This window comes from Electrona antarctica, assembly GCF_951216825.1.
Source record: "Electrona antarctica genome assembly, chromosome: 9".
Classification (NCBI taxonomy): Eukaryota; Metazoa; Chordata; class Actinopteri; order Myctophiformes; family Myctophidae; genus Electrona; species Electrona antarctica.
The window spans coordinates 57,944,789-57,971,215 of NC_136790.1; the positions used below are offsets into that span (position 1 = coordinate 57,944,789).

General features: G+C 44.9%; 1 protein-coding gene across 1 annotated transcript; it reads left to right on the plus strand.

The window, feature by feature from the left end:
• Positions 1–23,981, plus strand: LOC306929422 (stress-induced-phosphoprotein 1-like). Its single transcript, XM_079509959.1, has 14 exons — positions 1–100; positions 5,839–6,048; positions 9,222–9,363; positions 10,728–10,869; positions 11,532–11,697; positions 13,319–13,445; positions 14,266–14,368; positions 14,916–15,036; positions 15,347–15,443; positions 17,015–17,139; positions 17,922–17,958; positions 19,118–19,221; positions 20,145–20,317; positions 22,368–23,981. The coding sequence occupies exons 1-14, from the start codon at positions 98–100 to the stop codon at positions 22,438–22,440; spliced, it is 1,623 nt and encodes a 540-aa protein (XP_079366085.1). The 5' UTR covers positions 1–97; the 3' UTR covers positions 22,441–23,981.
• Positions 23,982–26,427: the final 2,446 nt, after the last annotated feature.

Below are 26,427 nucleotides of genomic sequence, written 5' to 3' on the forward strand. Positions count from 1 at the left end.
GGAGCCGTGTCTATGCGTATATCCCGCGCGGTGCAGCAGGACCTGGCATCCCAGTGAGTGGCAGTAGTTTCTGGAAGGAAGGAAGGAAGGAACCCTCATGGTGAGTCTCTCATTCTCTAATTCAAACCATTACATTAATTCACGCATAAAACAACTCTTTTAGCGACACACTTTAACACGTTATATATTAATACTTTGATCATATTAGCACCACGAGCCTTTTAACACGCCGTGACGTCACGTGTGTAAGGTTTAATTCATGACAGCTCGAGCTGTTAGCATGTTAGCATGTTAGCACACACTGAAGTGTGTCTTATGACGTCATTCAACTGTCTTGCACGTCCTGTGTTTTGTCACCGTGGCTTTTATTCATAATTAGTGTGTTAATGTCGGTGTCATTAATATTATTATCATTATTAATATAGCCTGCTGGCCATGATGCTAGCCAGGCTAACGCTAGCAGCCACAGTGACACAGAGGAGAGGACATGCTAGCTGCTAATGAAATGAAATGAAATCTATATTTACCCAGGGTATCTGGGCTAAGCTCAAGAACTTGTTTCCAGCCAGGCCCTGCTCATAGAACACATTTCATCGTAGTGGTTGATGCCTTGTTCAAGGGCATTTCAGCGGTGGTAATTTTAACGTGTCGGACGGCTGGTTCGAACTGGGAACCTTCCGGTATCTAGACCGCGCCGCTATCCGTTCGGCCACCGCTGCCACCAATGCTAGGGCTGCCACTAATGCTAGGGCCCTATGTATGCTGTTGTTATGGAGACATGTTCATTATTATGGTTATCATTATTTAGCACCTGGTGGTTGATTGATTCATAATCATCATTTGGGATTGATTAGAAGCTAAACATACAGATATTATACAAGTTAAGTTACCAAACCTTATGTTTTATCTACTTATGTAGCCTATCTTTGCTTTATAGAGCTCCCCTTTTTGGGGGGAACATGTTATGTTTTACAATTTACAATTTAGGCATTTAGCAGACGCTCTTAATCCAGAGCGATTTACATTAGGCAAGAACAAAAGCATGGGAATACATCACATATATAAAATGCATTTATCATGAAACATGCGTAAGCTAAGAACGTAACTAGAGCATATCTATATAATAATGACACTATACATATATACTATACTATGCTATACATTATGTACTATGATGTGCTATGACTACATACAATGCAATTATTGTGCTGTCTACATGACATGCTATAAGTCTGTTTCAATGCTATCTAAGTCTAAAAGTGCTATCTAAGGGGGTAGGATAAGTAAATATATATATATATATATGGTTATATATATGGTTATATATATATATATATATATATATATATATATATATGGTTCTCTGCCAGGCAGGGGTCCTTGAGGGACTTCAAGGGGGTCCCCTGTGGAACCAAATGTACCTGGGTCCATTTGGTTCCATTTGTACATTGATTTTTTTTTTTTTACAATATAAATTGGGGGTCCCAGAGATAGAAATGCCAGTCAATGGGGGTCCGTAGCCTAATGCATGTCAAACTGGGGGTCCTTGAAATGAAAATGCTGGAGAATCACTGCCATACAAATCTTCTCTTATGGGTGTCCCTGGCATTACCTCTTCAAATGGGGGGTCCATGGGGCTAATTAGTGTCAATGTGGGGGTCCTTGACATGATAACGTTTGAGAACCACTGTGTTCGAAAGAATGATGATTGTACATAATGATGTAGTGATCCTGTCAGATATACTTTATCTTACTTTTGTGATGTTACTGCAGAGCAAAGAAACACAAGTTACACACTTGATGTCCATCACATGTATGTCTTTATTATAGAGGCTGGTTTGGCTGCAAGAAAGATGTTTTCACAAATATCTCCATTTGATTAAATGTCACATGTCCTTGACTTGGCAGAGGCGTTGAGAAATGGTGTAAGCTTTCTGCTGTGGGCTGTGGCTGTCCTGAGATGACATGTCTTTGTTTTTCCAGAACTCCTCAACCTTTTTGCAAAAAAATATATATGTTAGTGACGTTTAGAAGCTTTAGAACACTTTCCTGGGCGTCTTTATGGGTGTAATTAGATATTTTAGATTTTATAAAATTATTCTATAAAACAGTTTTCTGAAAAACCTCATGTTTCTGTATCAGTTGTGATCAAACTATTTCATGTCAAGGACCACCCAGAATTATCTGTATCTGGCCCCCCCATCTGAAAATATGTTGTTCCAAGGACCCCCCCCAGAAGCAAAGATTTGAGTTATAAACGTTCGCTGTGAAAGAATATATAATCAAAGATTTGCGCCACATTTTCATGATTTTTCAAAAATAGCAGATCTACAAGCTATGAGCTTGTAGATATGCTATTTTTCAATAGCTAAAGTATAACATATTGAACATATTGCTTTAAAACACCAACATGGGTTTTAAGTGATACATTTTGGTCATCTACTAGTTCCAGTTGGATCATGTTCTGTCCGGCTCTGTGCTGCTTTCTTTGCATCAATTCTACTTCTGGACGGGAACCCCTGTTGGTGTTTTAAGTATATGTTATAGTTTAACCATTGAAAAACAGCGGATCTACAAGCTTGTAGCGCGGTCCCTGGAACAACATATGAAAATATGGGGGTCGGTGGCCAATTACAGATAATTCTGGGGGTCGTTTGAGAACCACTGGCATAGAAACATGAGGGTTTTTTTTTCTCCAGAAAACTGTCAGGATTTAGAAGGCATTATTTTGTAGAATCGTCGCCAGGTCTAAATGGGTTAAAGGAGCATTCAGTGATTTGGGTGATTTGGAAAAAAACCCGGTCCACCCGGTAACAAGATGTGCACATGCACACGCTCTACAGTGGGGGAAGTACAACAGACCAACAGCACGTGCACCAATGCCCGCCCCACTCGATCATGATTGGAAGAAGGCCTCTCTCATCCTGATTGGATGAAGGCTTTGCCGCCCAAACCAAAACTAGGGTTTTTTGACCCCAGGGGCTCACTGGGGACAGGGAGGAACTCCTTATATGGTCAGCACACTTTATAGTAGGGAGGATTATCCAAAAAATAAGAAAAAATAAGTGATATTTGAATTAAGTGAAATCACTGAATATACCTTTAACAAAATAACTCGTCTTTCACGACCGTGTAATACCACTCAATGGGAACCCCTTTTGGTGTTTTAAACATGTTATAATTTAGCTATTGAAAAATAACAGATCTACAAGCTCATAGCACGCCACCGAGTGGCGCGCTACGAGCTTGTAGGTCTGCTATTTTTGAAAAAATCATTAAAATGTGGCGCAAATCTTTGAATATATATATATTTCAGAGCGAACATTTTTGAACTAAAATATTTGCTTCTGGGGGGTCCCTGGAACTACATATTTTTGACATGGGGGTCCGTGGCCCAATAGAGATAATTCTGGGGGTCCTTGACATGACAAAGGTTGAGTACCACTGACATAGAAACATAGGTTTTTCAGAAAAATGTGGATTCTGGTGTGACGGTTGTGATCCCTGAGACATTCTGAGACCATCCCGTTACCCAGCTGAAATGTTGGGCCAACACACACACACACACACACACACACACACACACCACCACCACGCAACACGCATGGTGGGAACCATCAGAAAATGGTGCTTGCGTGTTTGGTGTTGCACCTGTCTTCACCGTCACATACAGCTGCTTGTCTAGTGGACAACTGACACATACACACACATGACGCACACACACACACACACACACACACACACACACACACGCATAACACACATGACACACACGCATGACACACACACACACACACATGCCACACACACACACACACACACACACACACACACGCCACACACACACACACACACACACACACACACACACACACATGCCACACACACTACTTATAGCCCTTCTCCTGTATACTTGTCATTTGATGGTGAAAATAGCCAATCTGTAGTTTCTGTACAGCTCATAGTTTGTTTTACATGTTTGTGCTTTATTTTATTTTTTTACAGCATAATAATCACCCTGACATGCAGGTTAAGGGTTGTTTAAAATGTGTCCAAACCAGTGTTGATTTTGTCGACTAAAACTAAGACGAAAAATGTTCGTCGACTACCTTTTTTCACTGACAAACTTAAATGAACTAAGCTATGATGAATTTTGTCAACAAATAAAAACTAGACTAAAATGTTATGAAGGGACTAGTGGACAAGAGATCCAGTATAAGTCATTTTACACTCGTTTGCATGCTGAAAATAGCCGATCTACAAGCTCACAACGCGCCGTGTTGCGACGCGTTGTGAGCTTGTAGATCGGCTATTTTCAGCAAGTGTAAAATCAGCCATTACGACTGCATCAAGGCCCGCCAAAATACATTTTAGTCGACTAAATCACCTGTAGATTTAGTCGACTAAAATCTCATGACATTTAGTCGACTAAAACTAAACTAACGCCATTCCCATTCCAGGTGACTACAATGTGACTAAAACCAAGTGAAAACTATTCACTATGACTAAAACTAAAATAGAAAATTTCTGCCAAAAACAACACTTGTCCAAACAGACTAAAGGCCTGTTGGTTCTATTGGAACCATTCATATGTTAGGTGTGTTGTGTCTAGTGATGCACCCAATATTCGGACGCAGAAAATATTCTGCAAAAAATGGCTATGAAATGCATTTTCGGCCTATTCGTGTTCGGCCCGAACAGGCAGAAAAATATATCCCGGACTAGTTAACTCATTTTGGACTGAGGTCGATACAAAAAAGGCTTCTAAATCCTAACATTTTTTCTGAAAAGCCCATGTTTTTATGTCAGTGGTGCTCAACCTTTTTCATGTCAAGGACCCCCAGAATTATCTCTATTGGGCCACGGACCCCCATCTCAAAATATGTTGTTCCAGGGACCCCCCCCCAGAAGCCAATATTTTAGTTAAAAATGTTCGCTCTGAAATATATATTCAAAGATTTGTGCCACATTTTCACGACTTTTCAAAAATAGCAGACCTACAAGCTCGTAGCGCGGCACTCGGTGGCGCGCTGTGAGCTTGTAGATCTGCTATTTTTCAATAGCTAAAGTAGAACAGAATGCTTAAAACACCAAAAGGGGTTCCCGCCCAAAATGGTGTACTGTCTGTAAGGCTCAGAGTGTAACCAAATGGACCCCTAGAAAGGTCGGATCCACGAGGCGTTGAGTGGAGGGAACATGGAGGATGTAAACGGTGCATTTATAAAGCACTTTAGATAGATTGTGTATTATATTTACAGCGGTTCACAAACTGTCGTCTCTGTCAGTAACACAGCGTTGCATCGAGCTGTAGTGTGTGTTTCGACACACACACACACACACTCTCGCAGTGCAGCCCCTAACTGCAACGGGATCGAACAATTAGGGGTTCAGAGTCTTTGTTCAAGGACATTTAAACCCATTTTGACCTGGGAACGATTCTACAAAAGTCTTCTAAATCCTGACAGTTTTCTGAAAACTCCTATGTTTCTATGTCAGTGGTTCTCAAACATTTTCATGTCGAGAAACCCCAAGAATTATCTGTAATTGGTCGCCGAACCCCATCTGAAAATATGTTGTTCCTCCAGGGACCCCCTCAGAAGCATAGATTTGAGTTAAAAACGTTCACTCTGAAAGAATATATATTCAAAGATTTGCGCCACATTTTCACGATTTAGAAAAAATAGCAATCCTACAAGCTCGTAGCGCGGCACTCGGTGCCGCACTATGAGCTTGTAGATCTGCTAGTTTTCAATGGGTAAAGTTTAACCAAAAGGGGTTCCCGTTCAGAATGTGTTAAGTATTTATGTTTTCTAATGTATTTATAAATGTATTTAACAGGCTTCAGCTCTTAAAGACGCGGGCAACGCGGCGCTCAGCTCGGGGAACATCGACGAGGCGATCCGCTGCTACACGGAGGCCGTGACCCTTGACCCCGCCAACCATGTGCTCTTCAGCAACCGCTCGGCCGCCTACGCCAAGAAGGCCGACTACGCCAACGCCCTGAAGGACGCCGAGAAGACCATCAAGATCAAACCCGACTGGGGCAAGGTACCGTTACATTACTATTATTATTATTAGTATCAAGGTACCCTTACCTTATTATTATTATTATTATTATTATTATTGTCTCCACCATGAAGGCATGGGGAGAGAGTATGTTTTATTGTCTCCACCATGAAGGCATGGGGAGAGAGTATGTTTTATTGTCTCCACCATGAAGGCATGGGGAGAGAGTATGTTTTATTGTCTCCACCAGGCCGAAGGCATGGGGAGAGAGTATGTTTTATTGTCTCCACCAGGCCGAAGGCATGGGGAGAGAGTATGTTTTATTGTATCCACCAGGCCGAAGGCATGGGGAGAGAGCATGTTTTATTGTATCCACCAGGCCGAAGGCATGGGGAGAGAGTATGTTTTATTGTCTCCACCAGGCCGAAGGCATGGGGAGAGAGTATGTTTTATTGTCTCCACCATGAAGGCATGGGGAGAGAGTATGTTTTATTGTCTCCACCAGGCCGAAGGCATGGAGAGAGAGTATGTTTTATTGTCTCCACCATGAAGGCATGGGGAGAGAGTATGTTTTATTGTCTCCACCAGGCTGAAGGCATGGGGAGAGAGTATGTTTTATTGTCTCCACCAGGCCGAAGGCATGGAGAGAGAGTATGTTTTATTGTCTCCACCATGAAGGCATGGGGAGAGAGTATGTTTTATTGTCTCCACCATGAAGGCATGGGGAGAGAGTGTTTTATTGTCTCCACCAGGATGAAGGCATGGGGAGAGAGTATGTTGTATTGTCTCCACCATGAAGGCATGGGGAGAGAGTGTGTTTTATTGTCTCCACCAGGCTGAAGGCATGGGGAGAGAGTATGTTGTATTCTCTCCGGGGACCGCATGTAATTCAGACAGGGCATTAGTCCGACATGCATCCGCATGTCGGACTAGCGTCTGCTCCCATGCGGTTATGGTTAGGTTAGGAGATGAGGTGGGTTGTCATTTGTCGGACCAATGACTAGTCTGAACAACGTACTCCACCATGAAGGCATGGGGAGAGTGTGTTTTATTGTCTCCACCAGGCTGAAGGCATGGGGAGAGAGTATGTTGTATTGTCCACCATGAAGGCATGGGGAGAGAGTATGTTTTATTGTCTCCACCAGGCTGAAGGCATGGGGAGAGAGTATGTTGTATTGTCTCCACCATGAAGGCATGGGGAGAGAGTATGTTGTATTGTCTCCACCATGAAGGCATGGGGAGAGTGTGTTTTATTGTCTCCACCAGGCTGAAGGCATGGGGAGAGAGTATGTTGTATTGTCTCCACCATGAAGGCATGGTGAGAGAGTATGTTTTATTGTCTCCACCAGGCTGAAGGCATGGGGAGAGAGTATGTTGTATTGTCTCCACCATGAAGGCATGGGGAGAGTGTTTTATTGTCTCCACCAGGCTGAAGGCATGGGGAGAGAGTATGTTTTATTGTCTCCACCAGGCTGAAGGCATGGGGAGAGAGTATGTTTTATTGTCTCCACCATGAAGGCATGGGGAGAGAGTATGTTTTATTGTCTCCACCATGAAGGCATGGGGAGAGAGTATGTTTTATTGTCTCCACCATGAAGGCATGGGGAGAGAGTATGTTTTATTGTCTCCACCATGAAGGCATGGGGAGAGAGTATGTTTTATTGTCTCCACCAGGCCGAAGGCATGGGGAGAGAGTATGTTTTATTGTCTTCACCAGGCTGAAGGCATGGGGAGAGAGTATGTTTTATTGTCTCCACCAGGCTGAAGGCATGGGGAGAGAGTATGTTTTATTGTCTCCACCAGGCTGAAGGCATGGGGAGAGAGTATGTTTTATTGTCTCCACCATGAAGGCATGGGGAGAGAGTATGTTCTATTGTCTCCACCTGGCCGAAGGCATGGGGAGAGAGTATGTTTTATTGTCTTCACCAGGCTGAAGGCATGGGGAGAGAGTATGTTTTATTGTCTTCACCAGGCTGAAGGCATGGGGAGAGAGTATGTTTTATTGTCTCCACCAGGCCGAAGGCATGGGGAGAGAGTATGTTTTATTGTCTCCACCGGGCCGAAGGCATGGGGAGAGAGTATGTTTTATTGTCTCCACCGGGCCGAAGGCATGGGGAGAGAGTATGTTGTATTGTCTTCACCAGGCTGAAGGCATGGGGAGAGAGTGTTTTATTGTCTCCACCATGAAGGCATGGGGAGAGAGTATGTTTTATTGTCTCCACCATGAAGGCATGGGGAGAGAGTATGTTTTATTGTCTCCACCATGAAGGCATGGGGAGAGAGTATGTTATATTGTCTCCACCATGAAGGCATGGGGAGAGAGTATGTTTTATTGTCTCCACCATGAAGGCATGGGGAGAGAGTATGTTTTATTGTCTCCACCATGAAGGCATGGGGAGAGAGTATGTTTTATTGTCTCCACCAGCCCGAAGGCATGGGGAGAGAGTATGTTTTATTGTCTTCACCAGGCCGAAGGCATGGGGAGAGAGTGTGTTTTATTGTCTTCACCAGGCTGAAGGCATGGGGAGAGAGTGTGTTTTATTGTCTCCACCATGAAGGCATGGGGAGAGAGTATGTTTTATTGTCTCCACCAGGCCGAAGGCATGGGGAGAGAGTATGTTTTATTGTCTCCACCATGAAGGCATGGGGAGAGAGTATGTTTTATTGTCTCCACCATGAAGGCATGGGGAGAGAGTATGTTTTATTGTCTCCACCATGAAGTCATGGGGAGAGAGTGTTTTTATTGTCTCCACCATGAAGGCATGGGGAGAGGGTATGTTTTGCTCCGTCCGTCCGTCTGTTACCAGCTAATCTACGGCACCGTTAACGTCTCATTAGGGTTAACCCATTTTGGGCGGGAACCCCTTTTGGTGTTAGCATTATGTTCTGCTTTAGCTATTGAAAAATAGCAGATCTACAAGCTCATAGCGTGCCACCAAGTGGCGCGTTACTAGCTTGTAGGTCTGCTATTTTTGAAAAATCGAAGAACGACTGACATAGAAACATAGCTTTTTCAGAAAACTGTCAGGATGTAGAAGACATTTTTAGAATCTGATCTCAGGTCAGAATGGGTTAAACATTATTCTCTCTCCAGGGTTACTCCAGGATGTTAATAACATCTACATCTACAGTGTTTTAAACATCTGTTCTCTCCAGGGTTACTCCAGGATGTTAACATCTACATCTACAGTGTTTTAAACATCTGTTCTCTCCAGGGTTACTCCAGGAAAGCCGCAGCGCAGGAGTTCCTGGGTCGTCTGGACGACGCTAAACACACCTACAGGGACGGACTGAGACAAGAACCCCTAAACCAGCAGCTGAAAGAGGGCCTTCAGAACATCGAGGCCAGACTAGCAGGTTAGTACCTGAACCTCTAAACCAGCAGCTGAAAGAGGGCCTTCAGAACATCGAGGCCAGACTAGCAGGTTAGTACCTGGACCCCCAAACCAGGGGCAGGTGGGTGACCCTTAGAGTTTTATTTAGCTGCCAGGGGAAGGTGGGCGACCCTTAGTGTTTTATTTAGCTGCCAGGGGCAGGTGGGCGACCCTTAGTGTTTTATTTAGCTGCCAGGGGAAGGTGGGCGACCCTTAGTGTTTTATTTAGCTGCCAGGGGCAGGTGGGCGACCCTTAGTGTTTTATTTAGCTGCCAGGGGCAGGTGGGCAACCCTTAGTGTTTTATTTAGCTGCCAGGGGCAGGTGGGCAACCCTTAGTGTTTTATTTAGCTGCCAGGGGCAAGTGGGCGACCCTTAGTGTTTTATTTAGCTGCCAGGGGCAGGTGGGCAACCCTTAGTGTTTTATTTAGCTGCCAGGGGCAGGTGGGCAACCCTTAGTGTTTTATGTAGCTGCCAGGGGAAGGTGGGCAACCCTTAGTGTTTTATTTAGCTGCCAGGGGCAGGTGGGTGACCCTTAGTGTTTTATTTAGCTGCCAGGGGCAGGTGGGCAACCCTTAGTGTTTTATTTAGCTGCCAGGGGCAGGTGGGCAACCCTTAGTGTTTTATTTAGCTGCCAGGGGCAGGTGGGCAACCCTTAGTGTTTTATTTAGCTGCCAGGGGCAGGTGGGCAACCCTTAGTGTTTTATTTAGCTGCCAGGGGCAGGTGGGCAACCCTTAGTGTTTTATTTAGCTGCCAGGGGCAGGTGGGCAACCCTTAGTGTTTTATTTAGCTGCCAGGGGCAGGTGGGCAACCCTTAGTGTTTTATTTAGCTGCCAGGGGCAGGTGGGCAGCCCTTAGTGTTTTATTTAGCTGCCAGGGGCAGGTGGGCAGCCCTTAGTGTTTTATTTAGCTGCCAGGGGCAGGTGGGCAGCCCTTAGTGTTTTATTTAGCTGCCAGGGGTAGGTGGGCAGCCCTTAGTGTTTTATTTAGCTGCCAGGGGCAGGTGGGCAACCCTTAGAGTTTTATTTAGCTGCCAGGGGCATGTGGGCAACCCTTAGTGTTTTTTTTAGCTGCCAGGGGCAGGTGGGCAGCCCTTAGTGTTTTATTTAGCTGCCAGGGGCAGGTGGGCAACCCTTAGTGTTTTATTTAGCTGCCAGGGGCAGGTGGGCAGCCATTAGTGTTTTATTTAGCTGCCAGGGGCAGGTGGGCAACCCTTAGTGTTTTATTTAGCTCCAAATCAATATGCTTCCATAGAAGACAGGCTGAAGTCTATGGAATCTAAATCACGTCAGTGTCGTGATTTTTTGTAACATATTAAATGTAATATTATGTTATTGTAACGTTCCAGAGAAGAAGATGATGAATCCGTTCGCCATGCCCAACCTGTTTGAGAAGCTGGAGACAGACCCTCGAACCAGAGAGCTGATGTCAGACCCCAGTTATAGAGAACTACTGGAGCAGCTGAGGAACAAGCCTGCTGAGCTGGGAACGTATGTTTAGACTACCTACCTACTCTATCTGTCTATCTATCTACTAACCTACCTACCTACTAACCTACCTACCTACTCTATCTATCTACTAACCTATACACTAACCAGAGTTACAGAGAACTACTGGAGCAGCTGAGGAACAAGCCTGTTGAGCAGGGAACGTATGTTGTCTGTCTGTCTGTCTGTCTGTCTGTCTGTCTGTCTGTCTACTAACCTGTCTGTCTACTAACTAGCCTCGGTCCCAGCCTTACTCATCTACGAAGAGAAAAGCCTTGTCACAATATGAGGCGAGTGCATAGGCGGAGATGTGGGGACAGCACAACGAGCACATCCGTCACATGTATTTACCCCGGATACAATATCGTTTTGACCAATCACAACACTGAGAATGTAAACAGATTTGTACGAACGTACGTTTATAATCTAATGAACTTAATGACAGAACGCTACCATTATTGTCCTAACAGGAAGCTGCAGGACCCCCAGGTGGTGGTCCTGTAGTTAAAGTATACTTATTGACAGGTGCTATGAACTTGTAGGTCTGCTATTTTTGAAAAATCGTGAAAATGTGCCTCAAATCTTGGAATATATATTATTACATTTTTAAAATTTCGACGTCCATAGTATACCTATTGACAGGAAGTTGTTGTACTTATGGACAGGAAGCTCCAGGACCCCCGGGTGATGACCACCCTGTCCGTCCTGCTGGGTCTGGACCTGGCCGGCATGGACGAGGAGGACGAGCCCACCCCTCCCCCTCCCCCCAAACCCAAACAGAGCGCGCCCCCGCCCCCCAAAGACGAAGACCTGCCGGAGCACAAGAGGAAGGTAAACAAACCCCCGATCAGATCATGTGATACATTTAAAACTCTTTGCCTGCCAAAGATGTCTTATTTCTGTATGTCGAGGAAAGGGACCTTGGTTTAATAACTTATTTATCGTTGACTTTAACCCATTCTGGGCGGGACGGCCTTTTGGTGTTTTAAAGCATTTTGTTATACTTTATCTGTTGAAAAATAGCAGATATACAAGCTCATTGAGCTTGTAGGTCTGCTACTTTTGAAAAATTGTGAAAATGTGCCTCAAATCTTTGAATATATATATATATATATATATATATTCTTACAGAGCGAACGTTTTTAACTCAAATCTTTGCTTCTGGGAGGGGAGGGGGGGGGGTGGTCCCTGGAACAACATATTTTCAGATGGGGGTCGGTGGCCAAATACATATAATTTTTGGGGTCCTTGACATGAAATATTGAGCACCACTGATACAGAAACATTTTGAAGACTTTTTTTTTATTTTGACGTCGGGCCTAAATGGGTTAATGAGTGTTATTTATCGTTCTAAAACGGTTAGTCCCAATACTTGATTCTGATTGGCTGGTTACCATCATGTGACCGTTGTAAATTTCACCAATAATCCACACCTTCAATCACTTCATATCATTCGCAGCTGATTCAGCAGCTCTGTAGCTGTACTGGGGCAGGGGAGCGCTTGATTGCCTTACGAACCCATGCCGTGCGGGCGTCTAAGCACCGCCCGGCTCATATGACTGTGAATGTGTGGCTCCAGGCGGCCCCGTAAAGACATCAAGCGCTATTCTCCCGTCACATGGGTCTACTTGCAGCAAAACCAAGGACTGTCTAAGAAGGACGAGACGCGAAGACCCTAAGGGCGACGCCATGTTGCTCCATGGAAGGAAAGAAACATGCGCAGTTGAGACCAGGAATTTGTACATGACAAATCATAGATATGGCACAAATGGCCCAGCAGATGGTGTGATGCCACTGACAGGAGATATGCTTGTACATATCATGTCACGTCATTGCATTTTACCTTTTATATTAACGTTTTAACAGCAAATGGATAAGTAAGTCCCAGCATGGATCATCACAAAGACAGTAATGTTGGTTTGACGTGACATATGTACAAGCATCTATCCTTTCATTGGCATCACGCCATCTGCTGGGCCATTTGCGCCATATCTATGATTTGTCATGTCCAACTTCCTGGTCTCAACTGCGCATGTTTCTTTCCTTCCATGGAGCAACATGGCGTCGCCCGTACGACGCCATGTTGTCTTCGCGTCTCGTCCTTCTTAGACAGTCCTTGAGCAAAACAAGGAAGTGATGTGGCTCGCTCTGGTGGCGCAAAGCCAAAGCTACTATTGTGAATTTAATAGTTTTATTAGGTTAATATTGCTATATGTTTAACTATTTTAGAAAAGCAATAAGCCACTCATTGTATTTTACAATGGATGAGAGGGTAGAAGACCCTCCGCTGCGCGTCGGATCTGCCTACGCCTCCCAGACATTATAAAATACCCGGTAACCTGAGACCTCTCGTGGCTTATTGCTTTAATGATCAGGCTCTGAAGGGGAATAACTATTGGTTTATTAGTGTTTTATTGATAGGACTATTGATTTAAGTTTTTTTATTGATCAGGCTCTGAAGGAGAAGGAACTCGGTAACGCTGCGTACAAGAAGAAGGATTTCCCCGCAGCGCTGAAACATTACGAAGCAGCGGTCGGCCACGACCCGACAGACATGACCTACATCAACAACCAAGCAGGTAAACTACAGACATGACCTACATCAACAACCAAGCGGGTAAACTAAAGACATGACCTACAGACAGAACTACAGACATGGATAAATGCAGAGATGTGTAACATTATGTTGTGTGTTTTAGCGGTATACTTCGAGCAGGGAGACATGGATAAATGCAGAGAGCTGTGTAACATTATGTTGTGTGTTTTTATTGGTATACTTCGAGCAGGGAGACATGGATAAATGCAGAGAGCTGTGTAACATTATGTTGTGTGTTTTTAGCGGTATACTTCGAGCAGGGAGACATGGATAAATGCAGAGAGCTGTGTAACATTATGTTGTGTGTTTTAGCGCTATACTTGGAGCAGGGAGACATGGATAAATGCAGAGAGCTGTGTAACATTATGTTGTGTGTTTTTTAGCGGTATACTTCGAGCAGGGAGACATGGATAAGTGCAGAGAGCTGTGTAACATTATGTTGTGTGTTTTTAGCGGTATACTTGGAGCAGGGAGACATGGATAAGTGCAGAGAGCTGTGTAACATTATGTTGTGTGTTTTTAGCGGTATACTTCGAGCAGGGAGACATGGATAAGTGCAGAGAGCTGTGTAACATTATGTTGTGTGTTTTTAGCGGTATACTTCGAGCAGGGAGACATGGATAAGTGCAGAGAGCTGTGTAACATTATGTTGTGTGTTTTTAGCGGTATACTTCGAGCAGGGAGACATGGATAAGTGCAGAGAGCTGTGTAACATTATGTTGTGTGTTTTAGCGGTATACTTCGAGCAGGGAGACATGGATAAATGCAGAGAGCTGTGTAACATTATGTTGTGTGTTTTTTAGCGGTATACTTCGAACAGGGAGACATGGATAAGTGCAGAGAGCTGTGTAACAAGGCCATCGACGTCGGCAGAGAGAACCGTGAAGACTACAGACAAATCGCCAAGTGAGTCCCAACGCCTCAAACTCTTTATTTCTACATACAGTTAAACCTCATATCTACGTACAGTATACTGTCTTTAACCCATTTTGGGCGGGAACCCCTTTTGGTGTTTTAAGCATTATGTTATACTTTAGCTATTGAAAAATAGCAGATCTACAAGCTCATAGCGCGCCACTCGGTGGCGCGCTATGAGCTTGTAGGTCTGCTATTTTTGAAAAATCGAAGAACGACTGACATAGAAACATAGCTTTTTCAGAAAACTGTCAGGATGTAGAAGACTTTTTTAGAATCTGATCTCAGGTCAAAATGGGTAAACAATCAATCAATCAATCATATCCCAAATTACAGACGATATTCAGTCTAATATCATGATATGGATGATAGTATTGATCACGTTATTTTGCTCCCGATCTGTTTCCGATCAATGGCGCGGTCCTCCCCCTGATTTCCGATCACATGATCGGATCGGGACAACCGTAGTTCTGTCTGTCTTTACATTTTAGCTTTTATAAGTTTTAATGTATATGTATTTTTATTTTAACCCTCGCAGAGCTCTGGCCAGAATCGGTAACTCGTACTTCAAGCAGGATAAATACGCCCAGGCCGTTCAGTTCTTCAACAAGAGTCTGACGGAACATCGCACGCCAGACGTCCTGAAACGATGTCAGCAGGTAAAGAGTTAACTCATTCCAGGCTAACCTTTTTAATGACATCCCGCTCCGCCAACGAAGCCTTTAATGTCTTCATTGGCGCTTTATTTAATGATAAAACTATAAATTTGGTGTGTGTGTGTGTGTGTGTGTGTGTGTGTGTGTGTGTGTGTGTGTGTGTGTGTGTGTGTGTGTGTGTGTGTGTGTGTGTGTGTGTGTGTGTGTGTGTGTGTGTGTGTGTGTGTGTGTGTGTGTGTGTGTGTGTGTGTGTGTGGGGGTCTCTGTCTCTCTGTGTGTGTGTGTGTGTCTCTGTCTCTGTGTGTGTCTCTAGGCAGAGAAGGTGTTGAAGGAACAGGAGAAACTAGCGTACATCAACCCTGACATGGCTCTGGAGGAGAAGAGCAAGGGCAACGAGGCCTTCCAGAAAGGTGCACACACACACACACACACACCACCACACAGACACACACACAGGCCCTTTCTGAAACCAGTCCCTTGACTTGAAGTGCTCTCGGGAGGTTCCCTGGTCAGAAAGTGCCCCTCCAGCTGAATCAAGTTCCCTTGATTAGGGTGCTGGGTATAAAAAAACTGTTTGGAAATACACTCGCCCTCCTTGTGCAGAAACAGGAAACGGACACCATTCGTTGCCATGGTTACCATCACGCAATTGTGTTACATGTTATTTTGTTTGTACAGTTATATTGCATTGCATCGTGTATGTTTGTGTTGTGGATTTCATTAATATGGAAAAAGGAAATACAGCGTGACTGTCAAAAATGACATGTCATATACATCCATGGTGTTTATAAATCATTGTGTTAAAAGTTGTTTTGTTTGTGTGGTTTCATAACTTTCATTTATAGTTTTTTCATGGTGGGGTAAATAAAGAGCCCTTGTGAACATCAGTTGGAGTGTTGTCTATTCTGCATCAGATGAAGATTGTTAACACTTTAATTGCCCGGAACTATTTAATCCATTACATTCATGCGCCCAGTCGATTTATAAACACGGACGCCTTTTCCGGATGGACCGGCCGGAAGTTCATGATGTTGTGTAGCAGCTAACAATAGCCACAGCACTTTAGAATCGATCGACAACAACGGGAGACAAGAATAAATCTATCGAGACTAGCGACTGGACCGCGGAGCGCCGTCTAACACAGGATCTTTTTTTCAGAAAAAGACGGGATGATTTAGATCGCGATTTATGAACGTTTTAAGATTTTCGTTTTCATCAGCTAAACAGAGGAGGGAGTTTTTTGATGACGTCTCAGTCTTGCGCGTCACTGAGGAGAGCCCAGCAGGCGCGCCTGGGCTATACAGCCAGGCGATCTGTTCTCGTATCAATAAACTTCGTCTTTAGGACAATACTTCGTCCTGAGCGTCGGGCGTTACTAATAGAAAGGACAAAGAACTTCGTCCTGGGCGATTAATCTGTTAAGGAGGAGTTTATTTATCATTTATTTGTGGTGGTACTTACATTTGTAGGTCGCGGTGTCCATGCGGACAGAGAGCAGGGCCGCACAAGGCAATCGAGTCTAGATCGGCACAGACTCGCTCTTGAGGGCTTTATAAGCCACTTCCACTCAAGGCTGCTTGGTTTCGGACGACACTTAATATGGCGCAGCCTCGCGTGAACGCGCATATCGACGGCAAGTGTGTAGGGCGAGTGGCGAGGAGCTGGTTTCAGAAAGGGACACACACTACCACACGTGCACAGGCACACACACAACGCAGGGCCTGTGATGGCTGCAGAGAATGGACCCTTTGCTAAGCTCCACCCACTCTGATTCGCTAAGCTCCACTCTGCGATGGAAAGCTGTCATTCTCCCCCATAGAGATGCATGTTTGTTAACAGACTTACTGCTTCTGGCGCAATGTTCCGTCTGATAAGCTTTATTATTGATATCAAACCGGATCGCTGATTTCTATTTTTTCATTATTATTTTGGCTTGGCCTTTCCTTTCATGTGAGACATTAATAATTATATTAATTAACAGGTGATTATCCCGTGGCTATGAGACATTACTCTGAAGCCATCAAGAGAAACCCGACCGATGCCAAACTGTTCAGCAACAGAGCTGCCTGTTACACCAAGCTGTTGGAGTTCCCCCTGGCCCTAAAGGTAGTATTATTATTGTTATTATTATTGTCTCGTGTTGCCAGACTGTTGCCTCTCGCAATTTCCAAATGCTTCCGTCGTACAGTCTGGAGCAACGGAAGCTCTGATCATGAGTCAAATATAAATGCTTCCGTCATACAGTCTGGAGCAACGGAAGCTCTGATCATGAGTCAAATATAAATGCTTTCCGTCATACAGTCTGGAGCAACGGAAGCTCTGATCATGAGTCAAATATAAATGCTTCCGTCATACAGTCTGGAGCAACGGAAGCTCTGATCATGAGTCAAATATAAATGCTTCCGTCATACAGTCTGGAGCAACGGAAGCTCTGATCATGAGTCAAATATAAATGCTTCCGTCATACAGTCTGGAGCAACGGAAGCTCTGATCATGAGTCAAATATAAATGCTTCCGTCATACAGTCTGGAGCAACGGAAGCTCTGATCATGAGTCAAATATAAAGTGGAAGTGAAGCCTCCTCCCCACTTCCGTTTCGTCTTTACAGTCGCACAAATTCATCCTAATATGAATATAAATCATCTAAGCATATTATATCCTGCTGTTTAGCAGAAAAGGAAATAAAAAAATAAGAGATTTTAAAATATATTTCCGTGAACAGAAGGCAGCTTCCTTACTGGGATTTGGGGAGCTGTAGTTCCAGACTCTAGAACATTCAGAGAATGAGGAATAGTTCTTTTTAACTCTGATTATTGTAATAATCACATTTTTAATGTTTTACCCTTTATTCTAAAATGATGATCTTTTTCTCCATGTGGATCCTGTAGGACTGTGAAGACTGCATCGCACTGGAGCCCTCCTTCAGTAAGAGACACACACACACACACACACACACACACACACACACACACTGGAGCCCTCCTTCAGTAAGACACACACACACACACACACACACACACACACACACACTGGAGCCCTCCTTCAGTAAGACACACACACACACACACACACACACACACACACACTGGAGCCCTCCTTCAGTAAGACACACACACACACACACACACACACACACACACACACACACACACTGGAGCCCTCCTTCAGTAAGACACACACACACACACACACACACACACACACACACACTGGAGCCCTCCTTCAGTAAGACACACACACACACACACACACACACTGGAGCCCTCCTTCAGTAAAACACACACACACACACACACACTGGAGCCCTCCTTCAGTAAGACACACACACACACACACACACACTGGAGCCCTCCTTCAGTAAAACACACACACACACACACACTGGAGCCCTCCTTCAGTAAGACACACACACACACACACACACACACACACACACACACACTGGAGCCCTCCTTCAGTAAGAGACACACACACACACACACACACACACACACACACACACACACATTGGAGCCCTCCTTCAGTAAGACACACACACACACACACACACACACACACACACACACACACACTGGAGCCCTCCTTCAGTAAGACACACACACACACACACACACACACTGGAGCCCTCCTTCAGTAAGACACACACACACACACACACACACACACACACACACAGGAGCCCTCCTTCAGTAAGACACACACACACACACACACACTGGAGCCCTCCTTCAGTAAGACACACACACACACACACACACACTGGAGCCCTCCTTCAGTAAGACACACACACACACTGGAGCCCTCCTTCAGTAAGACACACACACACACTGGAGCCCTCCTTCAGTAAGACACACACACACACACACACTGGAGCCCTCCTTCAGTAAGACACACACACACACACACACACACTGGAGCCCTCCTTCAGTAAGACACACACACACACACACACTGGAGCCCTCCTTCAGTAAGAGACACACACACACACACACACACACACACTGGAGCCCTCCTTCAGTAAGACACACACACACACACAGTATGCTAAGTCACAATGTGTGTGTGTGTGTTCCTCTGTCCACAGTAAAGGGATACACGCGCAAGGCAGGAGTTCTGGAAGCCATGAAAGACTTTACGAAAGCTATGGACGCGTACCAGAAAGCACTGGACCTGGACTCTAACTCTAAGGTAAGACCTGGACTCTATGGACGCGTACCAGGAAGAACTGGACCTGGACTCTAACTCTAAGGTAAGACCTGGACCTGGACTCTATGGACGCGTACCAGGAAGAACTGGACTCTAACTCTAAGGTAAGACCTGGACCTGGACTCTATGGACGTGTACCAGGAAGAACTGGACCTGGACTCTAACTCTAAGGTAAGACCTGGACCTGGACTCTATGGACACGTACCAGAAAGCACTTGACCTGGACTCTAACTCTAAGGTAAGACCTGGACCTGGACTCTATGGACGCGTACCAGAAAGCACTGGACCTGGACTCTAACTCTAAGGTAAGACCTGGACCTGGACTCTAACTCTAAGGTATGATAATAATAATATGGACCTGGACTCGTACCAGACAGCACTGGATCTGGACTCTAACTCTAATACCTTGAAATCAACCAGGACCTGATTAGTCCCTTCCTAACATTTTAGTCTAGTTTTTATTTGTTGACGAAATTGTCAACATATTTAGTCTTTGTTTCAGTCACCATAGCTTAGTTTTCGTCAGTGAAAAAAGGTAGTCGACGGACATTGTTTCGTCTTTAGTTTTAGTCGACGAAAACAACACTGGTGTATAATAATAATAATAATGTATGATATGAACAGGAAGTGACGGAGGGCGTCCAGAGGTACATGATGAGCCAGGCCTTATTTAACCCATTCTGGTGTTAGCATTATGTTATGCTTTAGCTATTGAAAAATAGCAGATCTACAAGCTCGTAGCGCGCCACCGAGTGGCGCGCTACGAGCTTGTAGGTCTGCTATTTTTGAAAAGTCGAAGAACATAGCTTTTTCAGAAAACTGTCAGGATGTAGAAGACATTTGTAGAATCTGATCTCGGGTCAAAATGGGTTAAAGTGTATAATAATAATAATAATAATGAACAGGAAGCCACGGAGGGCATCCAGAGGTGCATGATGAGCCAGGCGTTCCGTAACGACTCCCCAGAGGACGTGAAGCGCAGAGCCATGTCTGACCCAGAGGTCCAGCAGATCATGAGTGACCCCGCCATGAGGATGATCCTGGAACAGATGCAGAAGGACCCGCAGGCTCTGTCTGAGTACGTACCCCCCCACACACACACACACACACACTGCAGAGAGACCCCCAGGCTCTGTCCGAGTACGTACCCCACACACACACACTGCAGAGAGACCCCCAGGCTCTGTCCGAGTACGTACCCCACACACACACACTGCAGAGAGACCCCCAGGCTCTGTCCGAGTACGTACCCCACACACACACTGCAGAGAGACCCCCAGGCTCTGTCCGAGTACGTACCCCACACACACACACTGCAGAAAGACCCCCAGGCTCTGTCCGAGTACGTACCCCACACACACACACACTGCAGAAAGACCCCCAGGCTCTGTCTGAGTATGTACCCCACACACACACACAATGCTGTTGGCATTCAAAGCAACCAAAAGCCAAATTCCAATACCGCAACTTTCACACTCGCTCACTCCCCTCGTGTCCTCCACTCGCTCCACGGCTCCGCCCCCAGCGAGGAGGAGAGGAGGAGAGGATTCGATGCGAGGACAGAGTGGTGGAGTGGATTTGCCTCTAGAATCGGAATGTACTCCGCTGTCATTTCAAAGCGACGGCACATTCCGCGATCACTTATGGCGTGAATCAATTCAATGCAAAGGACTTTATTGGCATGGGAAAACATACGTTTACATTGCCAAAGCAAAAGTGGTGGAACAATACAGTGTCACACAGCTGGATCACTGGAACTCCGAACCCAGAGCCGTACAGTCTACAGAATAGACAATTCATTTTTGTGCATGTAACCGAGGCCAATGTGTATGTATTGGTAACATGTGCAACAAGGCTATTTATTCCTGAAATAGTGAATAAGCGCCAGGATGCGCACACTTTTATATTATGTGATTGTGAAGGGAATTCCTGACCTGCCCGCAGCCCGCGTTCCTTTTTGCTCGTATAAATAACCCCCCCCCCCCCCCCTCCTCGGACAGTCCCTCCTCCGACGGTCTTTGCAAATAACGGACACTATAACAGGAATTATAGGTAGTCTCTCTGACTTACATATTCAATTCAGTCCACATATAAATACATTTTTGTCACCGTCATTCATAGCAGTCTGTGCATTCAGGCATGCACAGAGAGAAATTAACTATAGCTTTTGAGGTGCGCACAATATAGCCTACTTTTATTATGCTTATATCACACAACGCAATAAAGCCAGTGGCTTGTTGTGGTCCTTTCACTTTCACATAGGCTATAGGCTACTGTATCATTCTGAAGCTCTATTAATTCAGTGAAAATGTGTCTCTTCCAAAGCTTTTTAGTTTAATGTGTGTGCGTGCATGTGTGTGTTGGGTCAGCGACAGCGTCTCATCAGCCGCAGCGGCCGGCAGCTAGTGGATGGGGGGTGGGGGGTGCATAGTATCGGGTTTCAAGCAGTGTTTTCTGTGCCACATGTGGAGGAGGCGGACTTATGTCACTGGAGAAGGAAAAAAACATGTACGCGTGATGCGGAAATCCGCAGCGAGGAGACAACATACCCCACCGAGCCTGCACCTGATGCGGTCTCGGAGAGCCCACTCGGCTCCTCCACTCGCCTCCTCGATGGAGCACTTTAACAATCGGAGCGCTAACCATTTCCGGGTCAAGTTGGAATGACCCCGAGTGATCGAGTGGGAGTGAGCGAGTAGCCGAGATTTTGGGTATTGGAATTTGGCTATAGGCATGGCTCCCCCAATTCTTCAAAGTCTGATCGAACCCTACAAACCCTCCGGCTCACTCAGATCAGCCGACACAGGGAAGCTGGAAGTACCTTCACTAAAAACACCAGGACAACGCTCCGCATGTCCCTGGAACGACATATTTTCAGACGGGGGTCGGCGGCCAATTACATATATTTTTTGGGGGTCCTTGACATGAAAATGTTTGAGAACAACTGACACAGAAATATGAGGCTTTTCAGAAAACTGTTAGGGTTTTGTAGAATCGGTCTCGGTCGAAATGGGTTAAGAGAGTCTGATAAATGACTACTAAGAATACTAAATAATAATAATGTCTGTTCTGTGATCATTAAAATAATAAATAGTAATCATTAATAATGTTCTGTGATCGTCTCTCAGCCACCTGAAGAACCCGGTGATCGCCCAGAAGATCCAGAAGCTGATGGACGTCGGCCTGATCGCCATCCGGTGATGAGAACAAGACCCCGCCCACCCCGCCACGCCCAATCAGCGCCAGACCTGGCCACGCCCATTCGCTCAAATACCCCCCCCCCGCCTTAGTCTGGAACGACCCATACTGTACTTACTGTACCGCTTCTGTTGTTTTTCTTTCTTTTCTTTTTTGTCATTTTTTCCTCCTAAACTTTTGACATTTTAAGACTTTGAGCTTCTATCTTGGTGTTCGTCTCTTCTCTGCATCGTCCTCTTCTCTGCATCGTCCTCTTCTCTGCATCGTCTGCGTTTCGCCTCTCTGTCTTTTCTGTTTCTGGAAGGGAAACAAACATGGAAGCATCTTCTGGACATTGGAATCACTGTCACGCTGTAGGTCGGGTTGTTGTGGCGTTCGTTGTAACTTCTTCTGCCACGATCTTCCACTCCAAACGTTGGTGAGACGTCTTCGAGCGGTCGCTCGGTTGATTTAGAAGCGGGACGGCCTCGGAGTAATGTTTGGTAATCTGCTCTTTGACCGACGTTAGCCGATGAACGCGCTCTCAAAGCGTTAGCCGTTAGCCGATGAGCGTGCTCTCAAAGCGGACTCCTTTTCAGTGGTTTCACCGCAGCAACGTGAAGCGTGGCAGTAGGTGAATATAGGGCGACCACCGCTTGGTAGAAACAGAGACGTGTTTTGGCCTTAACCCATTTAGGCCTGATGTCGAAATAAAAAAAACGTTCGCTCTGAAAGAATATATATTCAAAGATTTTTGCCGCATTTTTACGATTTTTCAAAAATAGCAGACCTACAAGCTTGTAGCGCGCCACCGAGTGGCGCGCTACGAGCTTGTAGGTCTGCTTTCTTGGCTGATCATTTGGAGTTGGCGATCGTGGCAAAAGAACAAACCACACAACGTCTCTTATCACCACCAACCAACCAGTCTCGTTCTGCTTCAACATGTAAAGATCAAAGTATAAAAGTTAAACATACAAAATAAAGATGAATTCTCTCCACCAAGGCCTTTTTGGAAGTTGAATGAAAACAGAACTGTTACTTGAAACCAAACAGGAGAATGTATGTGAGGTTGTATATACATACATATATATATATAAATATATATATGTATGTGAGATTGTGTATATACAATATACATACATATATTCATATATGTATGTAAGGTTGACTATACATCCATACATATATATAAATATATTTATATATATATGTATGTGACATATATAAATATATTATATATGTATGTAAGGTTGCATTTGGGCTTGTGTGTCATCAGGTGATGAATAATGTCACATCCATATATGGCTCTGTGATGCTGTCACCGTCACACATCCATATCACCGTCACACATCCATATATGGCTTTGTGACGCTGTCACCGTCAGAGCCATATATGGACGTGTGACGCCGTCACCGTCACACGGTTAAGTTGACGAAGAATTGCGATTTAATTGTCCTTTAATGGTGTTGGAAATTGGAAAGTTATGACTAGAAATTGCATTTCTTGTTTTTTTTTGCCTTTTATGCTTCGTAATAAAACAAAATGCACAACATGCATAAATATGACATAGCATTTTTGTATATGTATTCCACACACTGAAGTGAGGGGGGGGCACTCTTATCATCACATTCGATTCTCAGCCAATCAAATCATCGCTATGGGGTACACATTGCTCAGCCAATCAAATCATCGCTATGGGGTACACACATTGCTCAGCCAATCAAATCACGCCTCTCGGGACCGAGGGGACTCACGGACACACTTCGCCATTCGCCATTTTTTGAGTGGTGTAAACCTCTCCTACAACTGGCTTCGTTAGTGCAGAAAAAATTAGCATGGTTGCTATGTTCACCCGGGTGTGATTTCATTGAGTGGTGTAAACCACTCCTACAACTGGCTTTGTGAGTCTGTGCAGAAAAAATGAGCATGGTTGCTATGTTCACCCTGTTCACCCGGGTGTGATTTCATTACGTCAGACAATGAAATCATTCATTTATACCACTCAGTTCACACGGGTGTGATTTTTCTTTTAAGTGGAGCAACATGAAAACGACCTGGTTGTCGAGCCTCCATTCTCGAAAACCATAGAGTATATAAAAGGATAGAGACTGATCTGGCGCGAAGCTCCGCCCCCGCCGCTATTCATGGAAGTTGCTCAGTGGCGATTTGAAGCACCCGGAAGGACCGTCTCAAAACGTCTACTTCCGCATGCGGAAGTGCAACCGAGCGCTCAATGTTAAAGCCCAGCTGACGTTTCCCAGTCATGAATCCACGGGTCCGCTTGTAGTCCCTCCTCTTACCACTAGGGCCCAGAGCTTCAACGTTGGAGCGCCTCACTGGCCCCTTGGTGAAAACGACCTGGTTGTCGAGCCTCCATTCTCAGACAGTTGCAGTTTTGCTTTAAGAACTAATAAATACATAAATGCAGCATCTGAAAACCTGTTGGTCTTAACGTTACTAAACACTAAGAATGAATGAAAATGGTCTATTTATATAGTGCCTTTATCCAAGGCGCTTTACATACACATTCATACACCGATTGCGGCGGAAGCCATGCAAGGTACCAACCAGCACATCGGGAGCAATCTGGGGTTCAGTGTCTTGCCCAAGGACACTTCGACATGTAGACAGGAGGAGCCGGGATTCGAACCGCCGACCCATTGATCATTGGACGGCCTGCTCTACCTCCTGAGCCACAGTCGCCCCATGGATGTCTTTATTGCAGACTCCAGGTCTATAAAACACACTTACATACATGTGTGTATATATACACATACATGTGTATATTATACATACAGTAAATAAAAATCACACCCGTGTGAACTGAGTGGTGCTGTGACGTCACACACTAACCATAGCAACCATGCTCACCATGCGTGGGGCCACGTACAGGTACACACATACACAGGTACATACAGACAAAGCTGGTTGTTGGAGTGGTTTGCACCACTCAAAAACAGTCCAGATGGAGGGATGGATGGTGATCAGGCCTTTTGAGTAACATTCTCATGGTATCAATATTAATTATAGCTTACATGTTTCTGGAAACTTGTTTCTTTCTGTAGCTTCACCACAAGAGGGCAGTGTTGGATAGTAAATCAGAATTTTTATCACACTGTACACTACACACAATCTGAAGTGCAAAAGCAGTGGTTTTCATAACTTTTCAACGCTTCATCTCAAGGCCTAGCCTGAGTCTCAGCCAGGACATAGCCTATATATCTGGTTCACAAAGTGGGGGTCCGGGGACCCCCAGGGGTACCTGAGGGAGTTCCAGGGGGTCCCCAGCTAAATCATAGTTTGGAACCAAATGGACCCTTATGGGTCTGTAACTCAGAGTGTAGGCCCTAGGCCTACAAATGGAACCAAGTTATAATTATATTGATTTTACGATATAGCTTAAATTGGGGGTCCCAGTGATATCAATGCCATTAAATGGTAGCCTAATGCATGTCAAACTGGGGGTCCTTGAAATTAAACAGGTTCAGAATCACTGATTCAGGGCTGGATGAGACGTCCATGATGAGCCATGGGCTGCAGGCATTTATATGTTCACAACTTAGAATATGTTGTTGGATCAGATTTAGTCCACAGTTCCATCCATGCTGTTTGATGTTGGTACCAATAGGAGGCAAACGTTGATCACAATAACAATTATTATTCTACATTAATTGTGTAGACTTCTTGTAAATTAAGTAATGCTGATGTTTAACAAATTATTTAACAATTGAGTGTGGAAATAATTCTGTAAAATGGTTTCATTAATTTCACATGTTTCAGTTAAAGATTGGGCCGCTGTGGCTCAGGAGGTAGAGCAGGTCGTCCGATGATCCCTGGGTCGGTGGTTCGAATCCCGGCTCCTCCTGTCCACCTGTCGAAGTGTCCTTGGGCAAGACACTGAACCCTACATTGCCTCCAATGAGTTGGTCGGTGTGAGCTTGCCACCATTGGTGTCTGAATGTGGGAAGTGAGGACGCTGGCGTCGACTGTTCGCCGCTTCACCTCCCAATG